General features: G+C 43.8%; 1 protein-coding gene across 2 annotated transcripts in view; it reads right to left on the bottom strand.

Moving 5' to 3' along the window:
- Positions 1-24,021, bottom strand: part of LOC138481081 (xaa-Pro aminopeptidase 2-like) — a 633,999-nt gene that overhangs the window by 12,097 nt on the left and 597,881 nt on the right. For both annotated transcript variants that reach the window (XM_069612976.1, XM_069612977.1), the window contains 3 exons: positions 7,096-7,200; positions 6,228-6,287; positions 3,237-3,313 (listed from right to left, as the gene is read on the bottom strand). In XM_069612976.1, the coding sequence (XP_069469077.1) occupies positions 3,237-3,313; positions 6,228-6,287; positions 7,096-7,200 (242 nt within the window). The remainder of the gene's footprint in view (positions 1-3,236; positions 3,314-6,227; positions 6,288-7,095; positions 7,201-24,021) is intronic.

The raw sequence follows: 24,021 nt of genomic DNA on the forward strand, positions 1-24,021 counted from the left end.
TTAGGCCATGTTTTTGCAGAACCCAGAGGGCATCAGGGACATATCTACTTCCTTAGGCTTCACTGTTGCAGGTTTTTATGGGGGTGGGAAGGGGAGGAATTCAGGCAAATATGTAGGCTATAGTGCAAGACTCCCTGTTTGCTACTTAATGTAATAATGGAATTCCATTTAGGGAATTGGTGATAGTGCTTTGGTGGGATATCAAAGGAAGACACAACCACCTCTTATCTTGCAAGTGTCAGATTGTATGATGGTAATCAGGACAATGGTTGCTTTGTTGTTGGTTGATCCACCATTTGGGGTTTTGTTCATAGTGATTTCATTTACAGCACAGGTCCAGTCTGATTGGGCAAAGTTAGGACTCACGGAGCCTGCAGCCCCTGATCAGTTCTTCAAAACTCACTATTGCAGGCATGGAGGGAAGGAGCTCTCTTGGCAATTGCAGGCATTACCTTCTCAGTGATCTCAGGCCTGGTCCCTTGAGGGATTCAGGAGATGTCTCAAAAGACACAACCATTATGAGTGAGACTGCAGGGTCCTTTCAGATGTTCCTATTATTTAGTTTCTGGAGAACGTCATTGCTGTAGTTATGCAGACAGCAACTCTTAAGCATTAGCGTACAGGCCTTGCGCTCCAGACCTGGACTTGGAGAAGAAAATGAAATGAGGGTGCAGGTCCATCTAGAAGTAAGTTAATGCCCCCATGATCCTGATAATGCAGAGGGGGTACCATTAAAGGATAAGACCATAAGATGGTGCTGGAGGGCAAGTACTGGAACCTGAAGTTTACATCTTTGCTCCAGTAAGGGAAAAGTAGTTCTTTCATCAGTTAAAGGAATATCCTGGTTTGGCTTTTCCACTGCATGATGACCTGGAATACCTGTTAGTAAAGAGTACCCTCCTCTAATCCAGCAGCCCTTGTCCAGAAACGTTCAAGCAAGGTTTTCTCTGTTTTGGATCTGAAGATGCTGACCTGTTTCATAGCGTAACAGCTGTTTGTTTCATGTGGGCCCTTGTCTGAAGTCTGGGCTGGTCTCAACTCAGCAGTACTGTTTCATAGGAGGTATGCTTTATACAGCTTTGGGGAAAGCTCTTCTTCCAGAGAGCAGACCCCAGTTATTTATATTGACCATCATCCTCATCCCGATGCTTACTACAAAAGGACGCTGCTTGAGCTGGAATTTCCATCAGATACAGATTGAAATGACAGGATGTACATTTACAGAAGCAAGTGCTCAGCGACAACGGAAACCCCTGATTTGTCATTTCCTACATCACTAGTCTCCAAGATTGTTGGATTATGAGAAGATGTTCCTGTCATTGGAACGACTCGCAAGAGCTGTCTTAGTTGATTGCACCGAGCCACCTGAGTTCCTCAGTAAATCAAGCCCCAAAGGGTCCAGTGATGATCCCCAAAGACCTCACATATCAGGGACAGGGTCTCGACAGGGGAACTGCTCTGAAAAGGGAGGGAGGTTTCCCTGGAAGACAAGACACTCATCAAACTGCAGGAATTGGCTGCGTTCATCAGGGCAATATCATCATTACACAAGATTGATTGATCGTGGGTGCTGATGCCCACTGACAGCTAGCATATCACTTCCTATCTCAACAAGCAGATGGGAATTAGTTCTTATCTCCTGAGGCCATTAGCATAGCACATGTTGACAGACGCACTCATGGTCTCTTTAACAGCAGCCTATATGTCAGTTTTGGAGAAGCTACTCATTTATTGGCTAAGTTAGTAGCTAAGTGCCCAGTGGAGTGTTGCCTCTCTTATCAAGCTATGAGTGGTGGGATTTCACCTGGCATGATGTGGCTGTTATGGAGATTAACTTGCTGTCTAGTTGCAGATACCACTTTCTGAGCCTCTCACTTTGGTTGGTTGAGTCTCTCACCACCCTTTGCCAAAACATCTATTCTATTAATTCCCTCTCCTTCTCTGGTCCTCCTGGAGGTTAAAAAGGAGATGGTCAAGGGGTTGTTAATTTTCCTTTAATGGAACAAGATGCCATTGTTTCCTTCTTTCCAGGAACTAGCGTTAAATCATCTTTAATGTCCCCTTTCTGAGCCTTCCACAGACTATGATTCTGCAACTAACATTTAATGCATCTGAAGTTTAAATGACAGACCTTATGCATCTGGTATGACAGCAAAGTCAATCAAGCAGTTCAGCATTGTAGTGGTCCAACTATGTCAGTTTCCTGTGCTTGCCACTAATCCTCTTTCATCTTGTTGTTTTAAAGAAGAAATCTGGATACATGTTCATAAATTCTTTGTTTTTTTAGATGATATCCCTATGGGGGTGGTCAGTCATAATATCGAAAAAAAAAATGTCGAATTACAATAAATTCGAAAAACTAATGTCGAAAAAAAAAATCGAATTTTTTATTTTTTTATTTATATATATTTTTGGGTTTCCGCATGGAGAAAAAAAAGGTAAAAAAATACAAAATAAAATAAAAGTGGGATTTGGGGGAACCCCCATATTTCGAGTAAAAAAGGTATTAAAAAAAGAAATTCGAATTTTTTTTTCGACATTATTTTTTCGATTTTTTGACTTTTGACATTTTTGCATTCGATTTTATGACTATAACCCCCTATGGGTGTAGCAGTTTTCAATTGATATCTAGCCACACCTCTCTGTTGAATTGGGGTTGGAGGAGGGGTTTACTAATAGGCAGATGGATTTGGCATCCAATTCCCTTATGTTTTTAGTCGCAGCATCTTCCATGACTTCTTCCAGTTCCAGCGCTGGTAAACATACAGAGTGCTGTAATCACAGCCGTATAGCCAACAGTATTGAAGGAGTGGGGGACATTATGAGCTATGTGGAATGGATATGCCAGGGTATTGCCAGTGTCAGGGAGCTAAGAGACATGCTTAGAAAACACTGTGACGAGTGAAGCAGATAAATCCTCAAATACGTCTCTCAAAATCATGAGAATATGACTTCCAAGAGTATTGCTTATATAAAAAAAACCCTCACTTTTTAAAACAACATTACAATCATCTGTGCCTAAAAAGTGAGTTGACTAAGGCAAACCAAGAAATAAGTTGATAATTACTAATATAGTGTGAGATGTTTCAAATGTCTATTACGTGAACTGATCAAATTGTGTGTTCATTAAATGGCTATGACAAAACCACCATGACACACCAAAGCCACCACAATGCCGCAAAGGTATGGCTCAGTGCTCAAAAGCAGCTAAAGCTTAATCACAATGAATCATTCACCTGGGTTTGAGCTTCAACGACCACTGCAACGTCTTCAATGCGGATCCCAAATTCTCCATCTTCATAATATCCAGGTTCTAGGGCAGAAACAATATTTGCATAGTATAATTCCAGAGACAACATGTGAGCCTCCTTTCCATCCTGACACCACAGTGTAAAAAAAGGATGGTTAGACAGATTCCCAAAGGGTTCATGTACTTGGCCTCCTTAAAAAGCCCTGGACACCCCTTTGGCACCGAATACAAGTCCTGGAGCTCCATCCTATTCTGCCCGTCTGAGGTGTCACGAAGCAGCTACAACCGCAGTTGGCGCCATACTGATGACCAATAAAAACAATTAGTAAAATGGATAACGCTTTACCCTCCAAGCTAGTCATGACAGTATTCCAACAATAGGTCACCTGCAAGAATGGATACTGTAACAAAGTAAATGATGTATATGGCTAATTTGAGCAACTACTCATCTCTGCCTCAAATAACCTGCCTCAACTCAAACTCAAAATAGAGTTGCGGCTACTTAATCAAACAAAAAACCTTGTTTTGAAAAGCACTGATAAAAAGCAAGGTTTGTTAGACTTTATGAAAATGTTATGAATGAGGAGAGTAATGAAGGAATGCATCAGTAGCCGTGTAAAGCTCTGCTGAAAGCCTTAACTCTTCCCTGATGTCCTTTTAACTCTCGTGCTCAACAACGGAGGCCTTCCATCCTGGCCAGTGTAACCCTGACTAAGTCTGAGAAGGATGGAAGTGTGGATAAGTAGTCAAAGGGATGTGAAACCATTAGGAGCAAATCATGCAGAAGGCTGCAAACAGGTGTCAGTTCAAATCCCTAACTCTGTGGCAAACCCATTTCCCAGCAGCGTTAGGGACCAAGCTCAGCTTCCAGCAAGGGAAACATGTCTCCCAGACTCCCTCTCAAGATGCCCTTTCTCCCCAGCAGCACAATTGTCCTCTGACAGTCCTAGTTAAAAAGTGCTTACCAGCTTTGCTATTCTCACCAGTACTATATCTCCTTGACACCCCTCATCCCCTTGCCTCCTGCATAGGCAACTCGTCAGCTCTTGGTCAAGGGAATCCATTCTTCTCCCGCTGGAGGTCCTCGGCACCTGTGGCACCATTGATGAACGTGTGACTATTGTGTTCCCCTTCATTTCTAAAAGTCTTGCTCTGCTTCTACAAGCTCTTGGACTTCTGGGGTAGCTAGAAGAGTGGGGGCAGCAGCATGAGTACAGGAACATTCGGCCATCTTCAGCCCCGGACAGCCCTGCCCCCTCTCCTTCATTGTACCATGCAACTTATTTAGATGCTTACTGAGATTAAATCTAATCAGTTAGAGCGATTCACACGTTCATCATTTTGTGGCCTGATCATTTGGAGACATATTGTTTTGTGATAGCATCTTATAATGGCCATAGCAGAAAGGGTGATGGGAGAAACCTTGGCCAGGGCCAGTGTTATAGGCTTCATACCTGTATCTCCGAAGGCTCATCTTTGCTGGGATTTTGACCTTCCCAATAAGATTTTGCAGAATCTGGTCAGGGCTGTAAATAGTCTATGCACTAAAAAATGATGGATGAATAGCTGTGATTTAATAACACGCATTTGGCACTATCTCTAGCAGCTCCAGTTCTCTCAGTCATATGGAAATCAGTCTTGGTCCTATCATCGATGGGAGAAGTGATGTCTTTGCTTGTAGGCAGCATTCCCGATGCATGAGAACACAAGCAGCCCTCAACATGCTTAAAACTTGTTGGACATCTTCAGTGATGTGACGCTTGATCCCTAGGCATAGGGAGCAAGGGACCCACATTTGGGAATATCCCACATAGGAGACTAACTATAAACATTAACATGTGATCTTTGGACATCTTTCAATTTCTTTTACCACTGCAATAATGCTGGACAACTTTGATTTCATCAAATATGATTCTGTCTGCACCCATACTCTTCATGGGAATAGGAGCAACCCCAGCTATGGTATGGCCTCATGTTAAGCCACATTAGTGACTTGCAGCTTCATTCTTAGCCCACAATGACCAAAGAAGCCATGCATTGGAATCCCTTCTCCAGCGTAAGGTGACTTACTTTTAGCATTGAAAGAAATTATGGACAATTTTAAACACTCATAACCAATGGGAATTCATAAGGGTTGTTGTTATTCTATCACTTTCTGGTTTCTCTTTGCCATTAAAAAAAGGAACCAACCACCACTTTTTGGGGTTTAATATTGAAGCAATCGAACCCTTGGACGGGGGCATTACCGGTCTGGTAATGCCCCCGGGATGATAGTCACAAGCCCGGGTGAGTGTGAGGGCTTATATATATAGCTCCAGGGGCATTACCAGAACGGTAATGCCCCCTCCAAAGGTTCTATTGCTATTAGTACCCCAGCACATCACATTGGGGTACTAATAGCATTTATTTTCTCAAGCTGAGAAACAGCATTGAAACGGTTTCTCGACTCGAGATAATAAAAATGCAATAAGAATGGCCGCCAGGGATCATGCAGAAGGGACTGCATGCAGTCCCTTCTCCCTTTCCATAGCAGACATCAGACTCAGTGCCGGTAACAGTTATACAGTTTACCGGTATCCTGGTGGATTTACTGAAACATTATCAATTTGTGGTCTGAAGGACTTGTTCAATACCAACTCAAAACAAAATACTTTCATATAACGTCCTATTTCAGAGACACTAATCCAAATAAGAGGAGACCTACAAGTAGGTACTAACATTTTGTAATTATGGGCTTTCACATACTAAAATAAACAGGTACATTTCATTAATATTTGAAAACCTAATGTGTGTGCAGATCTTGGTGTCAATGTATTTCTCTGTGTGCACAGATCGATGTTCAGAGACAAGCAACATTCCTGGATGGGGTGTCTCTGCCCGCAATGTCTCCATACACATTGTGCCAACTGCTGCATTTGTGTTCTTGTAGGCTGGAGTCCAACACTGAACTATGCACTGACTTCATTTATATACATACCAATAGAGGTGAACATTCCTTTTGTCAATGGCACATTGTTGGACTGAAATCCCACCGGCCCTGATAAAAAAGTGAAATGTCAGTTAGGCATCTATACAACCCTACCATATGGGTTACCAAAACAAACACATCCCTGGGGTCTCAAGCCAGCAGTCCCCAAACCGGTAAGATTCTCTGAGCATGGACCAGCCTTGCAGCTGATTACTTTCCGTGCTCAATAACCCATCCTCCCACAGCATTCCCCGTTTCTCTAACATACACACACACGCGCGCATGCACGCACAGATACACAGACACGCACACTTTGTTCTAACTCGTCGTAGTTGCAGAAACTGGTACAAAATACTGCTTCAGGTAATAAATAACTTGCTACAACCTCAACAAGCTGGCAAGTACACCTGTGAAATGATTACACAATGCGTGGGGATACTAAAAGCTAACGTCAATCTCACGGTCAGATCTTGTTACATCTACTGAGTGGCTGCTTTGGGAACAGACAACTTAACCCTTTGTTAGCGTAATGTCTAAAACGTGACAATAAAATGCCCTACATCGAAACAATCAAAGACAACTTGCAATAAAGTCAGATGGGGTAGCAACTGGGGGGGGGCTCTTCGGAAATGATTTATGAGCCTGGAATAGATGTATTTCGATGAGGAGGAAGGTTACCATGCCTTAAAGCAGAAAATAAGTTAACACAGGCTTTCATCATTAGTAAAAGATGCATAAACACAACGATTAATTTGCAAAAGCACAACACACTAAGTTATAGAGAGACTCAGTATGCAGCCTAATCTTAGACATACTTCCCTGACTGCGAGCGGCAAAGTCAGAGTAAAGTCTAATTGAAGTCATTCAAGCTACATACACTCATGGACGGAGAGAAAATTGCCAATTCCATGGCCAGTTCCATGGCCATAGTTCAGTCCGTTATTCCAGAGTGGTCGTCGTGCAAAGGCCTCCAAATTTCTTCCTGTAAACAGACAAAAAAGCCAAATAGAATATGAGCACTGCAAGCCAGGAACTTACATTACAACCAACAAGGAGTTAAGCGAAGAAATTGCCCAAAAACACGTCAAGGGTTGGTTTCAATGGGAGAGGGTGCGAAGTGAACTTATTTGGGGGAGTGCGGCAAGGGTTCCCCACAACCACAGATACAAGGATTAGGGTATGTTAATAATATCTATTTTGGTTCCGAAATACGTAAGGACGGTCTTAAACATATATATATATATAAGTGACGTTATGGTTATGTTGGACTAATAGAAACCTATGAATTCAAAGAAAAAACTTTGTTAAAGGGACGTCATGGTTTCAAGTAAAATTGAAAAACCCAAGAAATTTGCCAGTTATGCTAAGCTAAACAACCATAACTCACGCCACCAGCGTGCACTGCTAAGACTAACACCCAGGACATCATAGTTGACATCACAAATGCCATTGATGATGTCACTGATGCCATCACATGTGAAATACATTTTGATGAAATGTCCCTACAAGGAGTTGTGTTTATATTGTTGGTAACAAGATGTCAGGGGTGATCAGGAGACCTATCATGAACTACTTAATCTATTTAAGAATGTACTCATCTAATATCATTGTAGTGGAGTGTTGTCATTAAAACAGAAACCTAATCATATATAAACATAGGCAATGACTGCAGCCTGCACCATAGAAGTACACTATTTATAATGTTGTCATTTTGGATAGTACAATAATGAATGCTCTTCTTTTGAGTAATGTTAAACATGTAATAACTAGCTAACAATTCAAGACTTACAGCACTTGTGCTTGTACAAACAATACATATGAAGAACCACAATGCATACAAATCAGAGGCACATACAGGGAAACTAAAGTAACGAAGAAAGAAACTGCATCATCAGAAAATGTTAATGACATTAAAGTTTCTCTTCATGTATACAAATGAATTGTGTGTTTGAGGCCTGCTCATTTCTCCATGTATGTGCACAATGAGCTGAGACCAAACCCTAAGGAAAGTACTTAAAGAACATATGACAAGGTTAACGTCTAGATATATAGCACCTTTTTCAATTGTATTATTCTGACTGCCAGTGAACAAAACCACCTGGCCTATATATGTCAATAAACAAAAACAAGTGGCCGAGATATGTGATATCATCAGTGATGTCATCAATGACATTTGTGATGTCAACTTTGATGTCCTGGGTGTTAGTCTTAGCAGTGCACGGTGTTGGCGTGAGTTATGGTTGTTTAGTTTACCATAACTGGCAAATTTCTTGGGTTTTTCGATTTTACTTGAAACCATAACGTCCTTTTAACAAAGTTTTTTCTTTGAATTTCATAGGTTTTTATTAGTCCAACATAACCATAACGTCCCTTTAACAAAGTTTTTTCAGTGAATTTCAAAGGTTTTTATTAGTGTAACTTAACTATAACATCCCCTTAACAAAGTTTTTTCACTGAATTTCATAGGTTTTTATTAGTGCAATTTAACCATAACGCCCCTTTAACAAGTTAACAAGTTTTTTTCAGTGAATTTCATAGTTTTTTACCAGTGCATGCTATTTTCCTACAACTTACTAATATAATACTTACCCATTATAGTAACATTTGTGTCCCATTTACAAAGTGTCACCTTAAAACTCTGCCATTTCCCTCCTCGAGGAATCATTTTTAACACTTCTATGCACTTTTTGCAACTTATTCAACTAGGTTTGCATCCGTTGCTGTCCACGAACATTTGACTTCATAGCAGACCTTCCCGACAGTGCCACATGACCATATGCTGGCACGCGGCATGTTGACGTGTCCGCCAACCCGTCCGCACTTCACGATAAGATATCTGCTTCGTGGACAGTTCAGAACTGCATTTTCTACTGATCTAGGAACTTTCAACTTCAAAATTTCCCTTGCACAGCTCCAACACCTATTCCTACTCATTATCCATTAACAATCTAGAACACAGTACATACTTTTAGCAATACTGCTATTTATCTTAAAATGGCATCAGCTAATGCCATCCCTCCTCCCCAAGAGCCACCACCACTGCTGTAATCAAGGAGCATGAGAAACACTGCCCTCTACCTTAGAAATAACACACACGCAACATTTTCCCTTGTCCACCTGCCCCTCCATATTAGTGTTTGGTTCCTCTTCCCTCATTCCCTCCCCACCTTTCATTCTCAGATCTCCTGCCAAAAAAACATACATCCAGAAACAACAAAAGACATATTCCTTTAGGAACCAACTGTCACAGTTAAAAAACAGAACTAAAATAAAAAAAAAAACATGTATAGACTCCATCTACTTTATATTTCTCAGTAAAGTACATAGACTCAATAAGATTTTCCAACATTTCCATTTGCATTTTGTGTTATGCTAATGGGAAAATTGTGGCATTCATCCTCCATTCCAGGGACTGGAACGGTGGATACTGGCCCAGCAGCCCAAGTTATCTGCCCAAGCAAAGCGAGGGTGGATAACGAGGTCTCTGGACCATTATTCCCTCATTCCAGCCCCTGAAATGGGGGATGAAGGCCATTAGCAACCTAGGTTCCCAAAGCAGGAACCCGGGGTGCTAAAAAAGAGGATTTTTCTTCCGACACCCAGACACCTGTGGCGTCCCGGTGTAGGAAGGAAAATCCTTTTCCAAGGTGGCCACCATGGAAAGGGAAGGCGAGGGTTCCATACAGGGCCCCTCTTCGCTTTCCATGGCAGCCTACAGAAGGCAAAAAGAGAACCCTATGACCATATTACCATGAGCACATTTTTCCTCCCTTTCAGATCTATCCTAATCTCGAATAACTTTACCACAAAGCCAGTCCCAGGTGGAAATGGCCACTGTAATCCTATTTTTTGTCCCTTGTGGTCATGGCCAGTGGCCAGATTGTCTGGATCATGACCTTATTCCATGACCCGGACAATCTGGCCACTGCCCATGGCCACAGGCTACCCCTCAGTCACTAAAGGTACACCGTTATTTTTTGTAGCTACATTATGACACTTGTCAAATAATAAAACACTGGCACATTTGCAAAACCATGCTTGTAGGTCCTTGCCAATGCTCCTTATGCAAGTTTGCTGGAAATCCACCATGTTTTATTTTTTCAAAAGTGTCAAATGTATGCACATACAATTGTCATATAACCTAGCCCCCACTTGACAAAATCCATTCAGACTTTACGAAAACATCTATATCTAGATCTATAATCTTTTTGCAAACCTTTGCGTAGATTTGTCAAATGGCACCACGTTTATAAGCCTTTACAATATTTTGGGACCTCCCTCTAATTTTTCTCCCTCTTGACAGAATCCCACCAAACTTCGCAAAAACATGTATATCTTGATATATTATCAGTTTGCCAAATGAAGTGTAGATTCGTAAAATGGCACCTTATTTATAAGCCTTTACATTATTTTGGGACCCCCCCTCTAATTTTGCCCCCTCTTCACAAAATCCCATCTAACTTCAGAAAAACATTAAAATCTAAAAGTATTATCAGTTTCCCAAATTAAGTGTAGATTCGTCAAACGGCACCTCATTTATAAGCCTTTACATTATTTTGGGACCCCCCTCTAATTTTGCCCCCTCATGACAGAATCCCACCAAACATTGCATACTCCCTCAGGATCAACCCAGAAATATACATGCAACATTTCCTGGTGTTCCACTAAGTGGCGCCAAAGTTATAAGCCACCCAAGAACTGCATTTCAACAACCCTGTATTGCTGAGGTGTCCGTGAACTTTTCAGGACTGTCTGCCATCCGAACTGTTCGCTGACTTTTGTGGCAAAAAACACCAATTTTTTTGCTTCTTGAAGCCATATCCCATCCCATCCTCATCACTCCTCACCTCCCCAGAGATTATTTGATAAGTTTGACAAGTGCAATGTTGTGTTTTTTAATATGTTTTTACCGTGATGTCCGCGGACAGCGGCGAAGTCCACGAATCCAAGATGGCGGGTGTTTCCAAAAATCTGACGCACTTCACGCTCTTCACCAACCAATCAGCGAACACGTCGCATGTTCGTGGACATGATGCAAGCTGATTAACCAATCGCTGTCCTGTCCGCGGAGCGAACAGGGAAGTGTGTCCGTGGAGAGGACATAGATATGACACATTTTTTGTGACCTACTTTCTGGTCGTTTTAAAAAAAACTACTGGACGGATTTTCACCAAATGTACAAAAGCATGCTTTCGGGACCATGCCGCTGCTCCTGCTGCAAATTTGGTGAAAATCTGTCCAGCGGTTTGGGCTGTAGGCATCAGCAAAGTTTTTTCCCATTCAGTCTATGGGGAAAAAAGAAATTTTGGGACCCCCTAATACTTTGCCCCCCCTTGACCAAACGTCACCAAACTTTGCAAATAAATCCAGAGTGGGCCATACACTTTTTTTTTGCAAAGTTTGGTGAGGATTCGTCCAGGGAGAGCGAAGTTATAAGCCGCCCAAAAACTGCTCTTCCTATTAGTTTAGCAACTTAACCATAACTACACGCCCACTACCGTGGGCTGTGTAATATATATATATATATATATATATATATATATATATATATATATATATATATATATATATATATATATATTACAAATAGTTTGTACCCCCTAGCTGGTAATGGGAAAGAAACAGTGACCTCTCTATGGTACTGGATTGGAACATTTCCTTCCCATGGATGCACAACTGAAGTTGTTCATAGTACATGACCAAGCTTGTTTTATTTTTAAACATTCCCCAAATATTACAGCTACACCACCTCCTATAGTATAGTATATAATAAAATCACATTTGTAAAACAATGAGCAGTTCAGATTTGTTAAACTCTGAAATTATTATTTAAACCAGTTTGGAGCTTAGAACCAAGCATATGATTAAAATAATAAAAAATGGATACTATTCTTTTAAATCCTGAAACTGACATTATCTGACGATATGGACGCACTTGATTATATACAGTTGCTATTTACTGTTAGTGATGAAATGACTTCTAGTCTTCAGGAATATGAGGATGAGGTGTAGCTTAACCGCCACTCTGCCATCACACACTACAACCCAACAGGGATCCCAATCATAAAGGTAAAACAGACACAGCTGAGAGTTATCCTTCCTTCACATTTTGTGATTAAATGGACAGACGGAAGCCTGTCTTAGAAGGGGTATGAACATGAGACAGTAGCAACCCAAACAGCAATAGTACACCCATTCTAAAATATAAGAATGTCTAATCAAGGTTCCATAACAAACATACATATTTTAAACAAATTATTTATGCAACAAGTATTAGAACACTTTTAAAAACCCATCCCTGTTAAAAGAGACAGAAAATGCAGAACAGAAATGTACAGTCACGCTGATACGTTGTCAAGGATGAAACAGGCGAGAAATGCAACACTGTTATTCAAAGTATATGTCTTCGGTGAAAAAAAGGGGCAAAAGGGACTTGACTATTCCCGGTTACCCTAAAGGGGGACCAGATGGACAGGGTCACTTTTCCAATATTAGGCATTTTGATGGTATTGAACCTGGTTTCGAACTGTTGTGCTTGTGGGTCCAACTGGGCCCTAAGATGTTGAGCTGCGCAGATCCCAGATAGTGAGTTGGCATCAAGTTGGCCTCAAGTGGGTGCTCCTTGCGGTTTGAAGGAGGTGTCTAGAGATGCAAGTCAATGGGCCACAGGAATGGTTCAACGAGCAAGCGTGGTTTGAAAGGATTAGTGCCTATGGTTCGGTTCAATGAGTGATGCAGTGATCCTGGTGGTTGGATGCTTGTTTTGATGGCACAGCAGTTCAAGGTCATCTGCACAGTGTGTCAATGCTCAAGCCGAGAGGGTGACAGGTTTTTGTTGAGATGATGCAGTGTTGAATCAATTAGTCAGGTGCAAACAGTGGTGGTTTGAGGTTCAAGTGAGTGCCAAAGGTAGCACTGACAGGGCCAGTTGGTTTGAAGGTGTCGAACATGGTTTGAAGGTGGCACAAATTGGTCTGAACAGTGAAATCAGGGACACTGGCTGTTCTGGCTCTCCAGATGCTGTGAGGCCCACTGCAGGTAGCTCCATGACAAGGTGGGTCCTTTTCGATCTCGGCTCTCCCAGCCTGGGGAGATTTCAAGCAGAGTGGCAGGCTTTGTTCCTCAGCAAAGTCATCTCCAATGTGCCCTGGGACTTGGTATGGAGCACAGCTTGCTTCTGCCTTGGCACACTCCTTCTTCAACTCAATGGTTGAGGACTTTGACAGGTCTACTCTGTCAAAAATGGTCCCAATTAATTGTTCCATCTTTTATAGCTAAAGGACCTCAGGAGATTGGAGACTACCTTAAGGGGTCCAATCCTCATGAGTCAAGTGACCCTTGCCTTCTGATGTCACACATAGAGTGCCTTGCTCCGCAGAAAGTGGAGGTACAGGAAGGAGAGAACCACTCACAGAAAAGTAGCATGGATGAATCCTTCCCCAAACTCACATGTGCTCTCTGACTGTCCTAACTCCACCACCTTCCCAGCCTGCAACTTCAAAGGCTTTCTGGTGTGCAGCCCTTTACTGTTAGGCAGGCCTTTGTCATGGAATTGTCTTGAAGCTAGCCTCTTAGATTATATCCAGGTAGGATTTACCTTTCCTCCCAGAGAGTGACCAGAGGCATGCATCCTGCATTTGGTCCCATTCATTGGAATGAAGACAAACAGGTGTCTGAAATCGACAAAGACTCCCATAGCTTTGTCTGAGCTAACAGGGATGACACTGGTAGATGTGGCCTTAAAAATTATGTGAACTACCAGCCACCATACCAAAACCTAGGAATGGCTTCTATTTGCAGATTATCCTGCCACCAGGCTGGTAGTTAATCATACTAAGATGGTTTTGTAAAAGGTGTAATCTTAAATGGATCCTCTGCACTGCAGTGACTTGGATGTCACAATAGCTGTTAAAAGGACACATGTGAATTCTGAACCTCTGTGTCACTGTAGAGCAGGGGCTGCAGCTCAGGATACGGATGCAGCAGGGTACATGTGTACACTAGGCTTCTCGCATGGATTTTATTTCGGTCATCCTTCACCACCTCCCACTGGGCTTTCATGCAGGAGCTCTGGATATTCATTCTCTGGAACCACCAAGCTCAAGAGTAGATCAGTCACAGTTGCAGAACAATTGCCAAGGTTAGCCCCAGATCTCCTGTGTCCCTCAATTCTCAACTGTATGGAAGGAGGCTGAGAAGATCAGGAAGAGGCAACATGGCAGAATCTGTCTCTCCACACAAACACTCTGGACTCTAAAGAACCTAAGAGGTAGAGGAAGGCAGAAGGTGGACACACTGTATCCTCTGTCTCCCCCACAGGGCCCACACAAGTTCGAAACAGGGGAAGAAAGGGTATTGGAGCAAAGTATCTGCCGAGACCCGTGGGGAGGTGAAGAAGGTGCAGGTAGCAGCAACGATAGTTGCTTCATGTTTCTCAGGTCTGTGTTGCGCCGGGGAGGCAGGCACAGGCGGCTGTGGGTTCTATGATGCCATCCCAGGATAGAAACAATTTATTTGCCAATTGTCGACTTTCACAACAGTTGACAGTACCTGCCAGAAACCTTGGTTTTGTATAATGTCTGTAATGTCTTCCTTCTATATTGAGGAAACAGCATTTTTATCAAAATCCCATGCTGGAAATGTCATCACTAACTTTCATCTGCTTACACAATATGTGTCTGGTTCACAGGGCGTTTTGCAATGGGAGTCCACCATTGTAAAATGCTTCTGTGAATCAGCCCCTAAGCCTTCTCAAACTATTACAGCAATGTCAGGAATTGTCATTCACAGGGCCCAGGGACTTTCATGCCCCACACGTGTGTATGTGTGCCATGTGTGTCTTTATGCATGCTGGTTGTGCTTCCAAACTCAGAGGCACACCTTTAGCCCCCCAAAGCTCTCTTCTTTGTGACAGGAAGATTGATACCAGCCATGTCTGCACATATCTGAGGTGGGATCAATCAGTTCACGTGTGGCTGTATGAAGTTGCCACACCTAGGTATCCTTTTTCCCAACCTGCATGCAATGCAATACCTTGTGTATTGGTGGGATTCTCCAACTGTACAGCCTTCCTGTTCACAGGAACTCACGCTAGTTTCAGGTGGTCGCAATGTCTCTTCAACAGATTGAGTGCCAAGGGAAATCACACTCCGTAACCACAGTTTAAAAAATGCTCATGTCATGGATCGGCGCCATTTAACTGGGACATTCTTTTCGTAGTTTTCCCTCTCTGCCTCCAATTTCCTTTGTTCCCTTTATGCCTGCTATTTGCTATTGGCGTCCTCTTCATGCAGGAGACCCCTATGCAATCCTTTTTTTGAGTAGGTACACTGGGAACAGTACTGTGTGGTTATATGACCCAGCATCCATGATCCAAGCCGGGCCCAGAAAATGTACATTCCTTCTGTTTCTCTGAGTATCCAGCAATGCTCTGAGCCAATCGTTCCTCCATAGTTCACATTCAAGCTGTCTACTCTACAACTGATTACAGCCTCTCCTTTCTCCCACCTTGTGAGATCTGACTACCGCTTATAGAAATACCTTGTCTGTAGATTGGTTTAATCTGCCAAATTTCAGTACTAGACAGAAATCGAAATTAACTTGCGTCCTCTCCACAGTTTGTGCATTTTAGCATCGTACGAGCTTTGCTGCTCAGTGTTGTGGCCCTCAAATTGGGGCTGTAAGATCCTAGGGTTTAAAGCCAATTTTGAGTGAGTGACCGGGTTATAGCACCTGTAAGTGGGCCACTATATCAAAGCCTTAAGTGTTCAGCCTCTGGATTACTTAATTGCTACTAACATATTTAATTCCCAAAGAAAACATTTGCTCAAAAAGAGAAATCAGGAGTGTATACAATTGAGAATCCACAGCGACAAGAGGGCTCACATTATCCTCGAAACTGCGGATTTATTCTCAAGATGTTCATATTGTCATTTATTTTAGATATCCATAAAGGTTTAGACAACATTTCACATAGTTGTTTTCAAGATCAGCCAAACATGACAGATATCGTTTACATGGATTATTTAATGCTTATATGATAAAACACATAGTGAACAACCTGAATACATTCAGCCTCATCACGAGTTTGGCAGTAACCATTAAATGTGGCGGTAATGCTATTTAAGAATCCGCCAAATCACAGGTTTGACAGGATTTACCCCCAGCTCTCAGCTGGGGGTAAATTTGCCACAATTTTGCTTATTTTCAGTGCAATTACTGCACAGTAATACCGCCAACGGTAGTTCCACTGAATATTCCCCATTGGGCCCAATGGGGAATGGGGAATTCTCGAATGGGCCCAATGGGGAATGTGGATTTCCCGTTCCACCAAACCCATGATCCAGTGCTAATAGCGCTGGGGGGTTTGGCAGTAATGCTATTTGCCCTGGCGGTATATACCACCAGCATACCGCCCAACTCGTGATGAGACCCATCGTGTAGAATGGTCATTGATATTTGTTGTTCAATGTATGGATCTTTGTGTGGAGATGCAAAGCAGATGGGATATTTTATGTTAAATGAAAATGTTAGTGAGACATAAACAGGCAGGCTGCAGTGCAAATAATATTGGGGCCATATTAGAAAACCTTTGCACGATAATAAGTAAAATTGTGCATTATATTTTCACTAGGGCAAAGTTTGCCCTCGGCCAAAAAACTATTCTTTCAATTTATTTTTGCACCAAAGCAAACTTTACCCTACTGCTTATACAACTTTGCACTTGCGCTGCTGCACATTTGGCCCCGGGTGCTCATTCAGTATTGCAAAAAACGCATTGCGGCCACTCCTGTCTGGCACAAAAATCAGCCCAATGTACTATTTGTTCACGGTATCAACTTTCTGTAATGATATGACAATATCACTTTTTTTTTTATGGAATGCTAGGGTGTTCATTTTGGTAAGGCCCCTATGTATACATTTGGCCACTGCCATGATTATTTTCTGCTGAAAGCCTCAGGGAGGGGTTTAGAGATGACTTCATTACCTTAATGAGATTTCTTTTTAATGACACTAAGCTCTTTAAATGTAACCCACCATGACAATGCTCTACATTATTGTGAACCGGGATAACAAGACACAAGGGGCTGCATTAGGAGTTCGGTGGTGTGGCCAAAAACGGTGGTAATGCAGTGGTAACTGGGTTACCACTGCATTACCACTGTATTACCCGACCGCCGAACTATGGGTTCGGAGGTAAGGTGGAGGAAAAACCTCCAGCAAATTGCTGGACGTAATACCACCACCTTAAGGCCAAAAAAGGACAATTTCGGCAGAATTAGTGTGGATTAACACAGCAATACAGCCACCTGTAATCCGGAGGTGGCAACGGTAAATCCATTTGGTGGTATCTCAGCGTATTTACTGCCGAGATACGACCAAACTTGTAATGAGGCCCAATGAAAGCTCTTGTGAACTTTGGAAGCAGCTCATACTAAGATTTACATAATTTAAAGAGCTTTGTTAGGAACGTGCCCTAGTTTTGTTATGCTTTTTAAGGGATGCAGCCATTTAACTTGATATGATATGATGCAGTGCACATTTGCATTGATGCCGTGCTCAGCTGCTTGAAATTTCTTTTTCATCTTTTCTTTTTCTTTCTATGTATTTTGATGGCCACTCCCTGGATGGAGTCCTTGCCACTAAAGCCCTCATCTTGCCTGCAATGACCATCATGAAGCAGTACCGCAGCACTGGGGTAAGCCCAAGGGATCATTTGCATTCTATGCGCACGGAATGCTGAATTTCATGAGTTTGCGTTTAAAAATGTGTTTTCGGCTGCATGCACCCTGATGTTTGCTGTATTTGCAATCTGCCCTTTCCAGCTACAGCCATCACCTAGTGTTTGTGTTTGTTGTGCCACTTCACAATTGCCTTTGCCTCACTGTGTCAGCCTTTCCAAGATGGCCGTATTGCTTTTTCATTGTGTGAGCCGGTCCAAACAACCAAGGCCCTGAACGAAGGCCCCTGTCTGCTCTCTGTTTGCTAATGGGACGCCCCTATGATCACCTTTGCTGCTGAGTGTGCCCCCCCATTGTCGCCTGTGCTGCTGAGTTTTCCCCCCACCACCCCCATTGTCGCCTGTGTTGCTGAGTGTGCCCCCAACCCCCCCATGGTCGCCTCTGCTGCTGAGTGTGCCCCCCACACCCTCCATGGTCGCCTGTGCTGCTGAGTGTGCCCCCATAACCCCCATGGTCGCCTGTGCTGCTGAGTGTGCCCACCACCCCTCCCCTGGTCGCATGTGCTGCTGAGTGTGCCCCCCACACCCCCCCATGGTCGCCTGTGCTGCTGAGTGTGCCCCCATAACCCCCATGGTCGCCTGTGCTGCTGAGTGTGCCCCCCATCACCCCCATGGTCGCCTGTGCTGCTGAGTGTGCCCACCACCCCTCCCCTGGTCGCATGTGCTGCTGAGTGTCCCCCCACCTTTTCTTTCTGCCTTCACCGCCCTCCTGCATTCCCCCGTCCCTCATCCCTCTCCTCTTGTCTAATAATGCCTCCTACTTATTTGTTGGGTATCTACTTGCTAATGACACCTTGCAACATGGGGTAGGCACCATGTATTTGCCTTTTGCTGGACTGTCGCATTTGTGTGTTGCTGCCGCCCTGCAACATGGGTTAGGAACCATGTGTTTGCCTTCTGCTGGACTATTCACAGTTGTGTGTTGCGGTCGCCCTGCAACATGGGATAGGCACCATGTATTTGACTTTTGCTAGAATCTCGAATTTGTGTGTTGCTTCCGCCCTGCAACATGGGGTAGGCACCATGTATTTGACTTGCTGGACTTGTCGTATCTGTCTGTTGCTGCCACCCTGCATCATGGGGTAGGCACCATGTATTTGCCTTTTGCTGGACTATTCGCATTTGTGTGTTGCGGCCCCCCTGCCGCATGGGGTAGGCACCATGTGGTTGCCTTTTGCTGGACTATTCACATTTGCGTGTTGCTGCCGCCCTGCAACATGGGGTAGGCACCATGTATTCGCCTTTTGCTGGATTTTTTGCATTGTGTGTTGTTGCCGCCCTACAACATGAAGTAGGCACCACGTATTTGCCTTTTGCTGGACTTTTTGCATTTGTGTGTTGCTGCTGCCCTGCAACATGGCGTAGGCACCATGTACTTGCCTTTGCTGGCATCTCACATCTGTGTGTTGCTGCCGCCTTGCAACATGGGGTAGGCACTATGTATTTGCCTTTGCTGGACTCTCATATTTGTGTGCTGCTGCCCTGCAACATGGGATGGGCACCATGTATTTGCCTCTGCTGGACTCTCGCATTTGTGTGCTGCTGCTTTCCTGTAAAATGGGAAAGGCTCAGTGATTGTGTTTACCATGTACCTCTCTTCTGCACTTTGCATTTGATGTTCTACATTGCTGTAATTCATCCTTCACGCTTCCTACTGTAACCTTGAAGCACTGAAACTAAGTTTAAGCGCTGAGATACCTCAGGGTTTTGTGCAATATACAAATAAACAAACAAACAAACTCTGTGTTGGAGCTCCAGTGAACTGGAGCTTGCTGAATTCTGAACGCTGGAGAAGGTGTCGGAAGGTGCCGGCGTTCATTCGTTCTAACCGCTGACCAGTAGGGTGATCCCGGTGAGGCGAGATGGATGATAGAGCCTGCAGCGTACCCAGGGACGTCATTTCACCAAAATGCCAGGGGTAGCAGAAGTGACATCACATGACCCTTGATCCCCTGATGACATCACAGGAAGTGATGTCATTTGACCCCACCCCGAAGTGATATCGCAGGAAGCGATGGAACACCACCTTTAACCCATTGACAAAACAGGAAGTTGCATCACATAGCATTGTTCACTACGAAAAATATGGTTGCAATATCATTATAATGTGGTGTACATTTCATACAAGAATGGATCGTCATGTGTATCGTTAAGATCAATGTGTATCGGCCCATATCACCAAATTACTGTGAATGCAGGCAGATGTCCATGACCAAATGATAATGATGTGTTATTATATAGCACTTACGCTTAAGCCCTTTATACAGAAAAAAATATACAATGTACACCCAATATCACCCAACCTGTGCTGGTATTCATTTATTGACCTCAGAAGGATGAAAGGCTGAGTTGAGGCGTTTAAGAACAGACTATCAGTGACTCACCCCCTGAAGTGTGCCTGAAATAAACCTTTAATAAGTCTAGCAATTAATGTGTAGAATTCCAGATAGACACATCATTTGGTATACCTATTCTTTCTTATTTAGGGTCAGTGCTGAAAGTGTTAGACTTGTGGCACTCCTGTTCTTATTTTTCTTATTTCTTTTTAAAGGACCTGAACAAGAAAGTCAGCCAGTCCAGAAGTAAAGAGCCACATGGCGCTGGCCACAGCCCAGGAGCTTGCATTTTAAAAAAAATAATAGTACATGTTTTCTTTTTTTCGAGGTTGCAAGGGAGACCATAGAGGTGGCAAGGGAGACCTCAGAGGTCGCAGTTGCGACCTCTGGCGACCCCTAAATGACATCCCTGAGCGTACCACTGGAGCTACGGCTGAGAATGGCAGCTGCCCCATGACCACCACTGAAATTATCGCTGCAACAAGGGAGGGAAAGCTGCGTGACAAGCGGACATGGTGGCGCTGAAATCGGACCGAAATGATCACTGGAAGAGCCGCCCAACAAGGGGATCCAGATCCAGTATAAGTGTGACTGGAAGTTACGGCAGGTGCGTGAGAGTGGGGGAGCTACGCTGGGGAGCTGACTGGATACGTGGCAGGAAGGGACTGTTGCACGAGTGCTGAAACCTTCTCAGCATGAATAATTGCATACCTTTAGCAAATCCACTTGTTTCCCCGAATGAGGTGCAGCACTGGTCCTACCCAAATCGCAAGAGATTTTTTCCAGGTTTGTTCTGCACCGATTACTACCTGTGGCCAAACAGCTCTGGGCCCGCCTGTAGCGCTATCTCCAGTCAGGGCTGGACTGGCAACCAAAATTGGCCCTGGAAATTGTTTTCAAAGTGGCCTCATATTTCTCGCGAAGGAGCGAGCACAGAGCGTCAACCGAACCCTTCTATGAGGGGATTGGGAGTATTTCACAAGAAAATGTTTAACAGAATTAGTCAGAATTAGTGTGTTTAAAGCATGTTTTAAAGGTATATGGATTCAAAAGTAATTTTTTAAATAAGGTCATGATCTCGCAAAGTAGATATTCAATGATAGAAGGACAAACCACAACTGCAATATCAGTCTTAATAAAAGTAAGACACATATCAAATAACAAAGCATGGATTGCAACAAATGTTCTTATGGAGTAACAGAAATCTTGAGGATTGATCTTGGAATCTTGGGGTGATTGCTAAAAGCATTGGAGTTTAGTCCTGCACCCCCAGTACATCTTCACCAGTTTGAGATTGTGAAATTATCATGGGTACCAGCAAGTTGCTCCTATCCACATTTCAAATGCACAAAATACAATTATTGCTTATTTACACACACTTTCAGTGGCATCCTGCACCATGGACGTGTTGCTTTTGCTCATGATGTAGACTTCACTCTTGGTGGAAATGGAAACATTGTAAAGGAGGATTTCACAAGGGCCGGGCGGGGGCCGAGTTTGGAGGAGGGCCTGAGTTCCGAGGGTGCAGAGCTGGAAATTGAAATCCGCTCAAGGAAATGTTAAAAAACAATTGTTTTAAAACTGTGCCATTTCTTTCATGCTGCTTCTTTCCAAACTCGACACTGTCCAATTCCACTTTTAATAACGTCCATGGCAGCGGTGCACGTGCACCCAAAATACTGTTGGTAATGCAGCAACTTTTAGTACATTAAGGGATCCATAGACACGCTCTACAGTAGAAGGGTACCAGGGTATCTCAGCAGGTTGAGGGACCGTTGCTGAGATGTCATGTATTAAAAACTGGTTGCTAATCGTATGACTTTTTACAAGTGTTATAAAATGTATTTGGCCAGGGGGTGGGTTGGGCTGATCGCTTGCTATAATAAGGGCAGAAGTGGGGGTATTTCTGCCCCTGTAGTGAAAATCAATAGTTGACACCCATGAACCCAGTTTAATTTCCTAATAACTACTCTCAGCACAACAGAAGCATTTATTTGTGATTAAGCTGTTTGATAACCATATAACATCTTTATGAATAGAACCTGTGATGAAATGCAAAGGAAGGGGCACAGCATCTAGAGGGTATTTGTGTGGTAGTCCGACAAAACAAAACAAATTTAAAAGAAAACCAGTGAATACAAGTTTAAGAAGCATTTTTGAGTTTGGAATTTTTTGTTTTCGTTGATAGTGCAAGATGCACAATTAGTGCGCCCAGCATGTAGAAGGCCTGCTTTTAACAGTGATGGGCCTTACATATTGTCGCAATTGAATCTGGCCTTGTGCCCAAGTTGCAGATAAGAGCAGGGGAGCTCCACCTCAGTGGTGGGGTCCTCCCCCCTGCACGCTCATCCAGGACAACGGGCAGAATGGAATCGGATTCCTTCTGACATATGCTTTTGCCAGAATGCCAGAGTAAACAGTGTTTGTCGGGTCCGCAAGGAGGGAAAAAACCCAAGAGGAAGAAGGGGGCGAAAAAAAAGCATTTGCAATTTAATGACGTTCCAGCTCTCAGCTTGGCGGGCTGCGAGGCGCAAAAGGAAGGGGATATCAGATGCTCTTGGGCGGGGGTCGTCCTCGTGAGCCCTCTTCACCTTTTCACATTGAGCAGGGCCACTTATCCTGTGTCTGCAAGTCCCTTTCTACGTGTGCCTTGCGCTCCGATATCGGAGGCGCTGCTCCCTGACGCCTACAGAGTTTGCGGGCCCTCTGAAAAGTGTTTTAACATTGGAAAGTCCCTCTGAAAACATTTTTGTAAATCAGGCTCAAGAGTGGTGAAATCATGCACAAACAACGTGAACGTGTGAGTTATATGATATGCTATATGATATGATTGATAAGGCATTTATAACGCGCCTATACACAAGTGTTTCAAGACGTGCATGTCCTTTCGTGTATGAACAGTAAGTACACATTTGGAATTGGAAATAAAAGTCATGGCTTTTCATGGGTCGTCTGGGCCTTTTTTTATATGTGCTACTTATAAGCGTGTTCTTGAACACAACTGTAACGTGCATTAGTACCCGGCACGCGCGGCTCAACAGGAATACTGTGTGGTGATTGGCTCATTTGCGAGCCATACACGGTATTCCCATCCACGCCGTGCGTGCCGGCTACTCTGCTCCTGGCGAGGGGCGTGGCAGCCCCTCAGCCAATGAGGAAGCTTGAAACAGGGCAATCCCCGCTCCGAGCCTCCCCATGGCTGGAGGCTTCCTTCGTCCTCCGCCGGGGACGCAGGTAAGATTTATTTTTTTCCCCAGCCTTTCCTCACTCATCCCTCCCCCCTCCCCACCACCCTTACCTTCTATCCCACGAGCTCCGGCGGGGGATGATGGAAACCTCCACACGGCTGGAGGCTTCCATCGTCCCCTGCCGGAGACCGCGGTATGTTTTTTTTTTCTTCCTCCCCATCCCCTCCCTTCCGCCCTCCCGACCCCACTTACCTTCTTTTTTCTTCTGGTCTTGGAAGCGAACACGCTGGGAACACTTCTGTTCCCAGCGCATCCGCTCCCGATGGCCGCCATGGAAAGGGAAAACGGACTACGTTTTCCCTTTCCATGGCGGCAGCCATTTTTTTGCCGTTTTATTTATTTTATTTTTTTCTGTTCCGAAACGTGTTTCGGAACAGAAAAAAAAAGCAATTAGTACCCCGGTCTAACGGGCTGGGGTACTAATGGCAATAAGCCACTCGGTGGCGGGCCAATACCGCCCGAGGTAATGCCCCCGGGGC

The sequence above is a fragment of the Ambystoma mexicanum genome, chromosome 5p, assembly GCF_040938575.1.
Source record: "Ambystoma mexicanum isolate Mex_15411 chromosome 5p, UKY_AmexF1_1, whole genome shotgun sequence".
NCBI lineage: Eukaryota > Metazoa > Chordata > Amphibia > Caudata > Ambystomatidae > Ambystoma > Ambystoma mexicanum.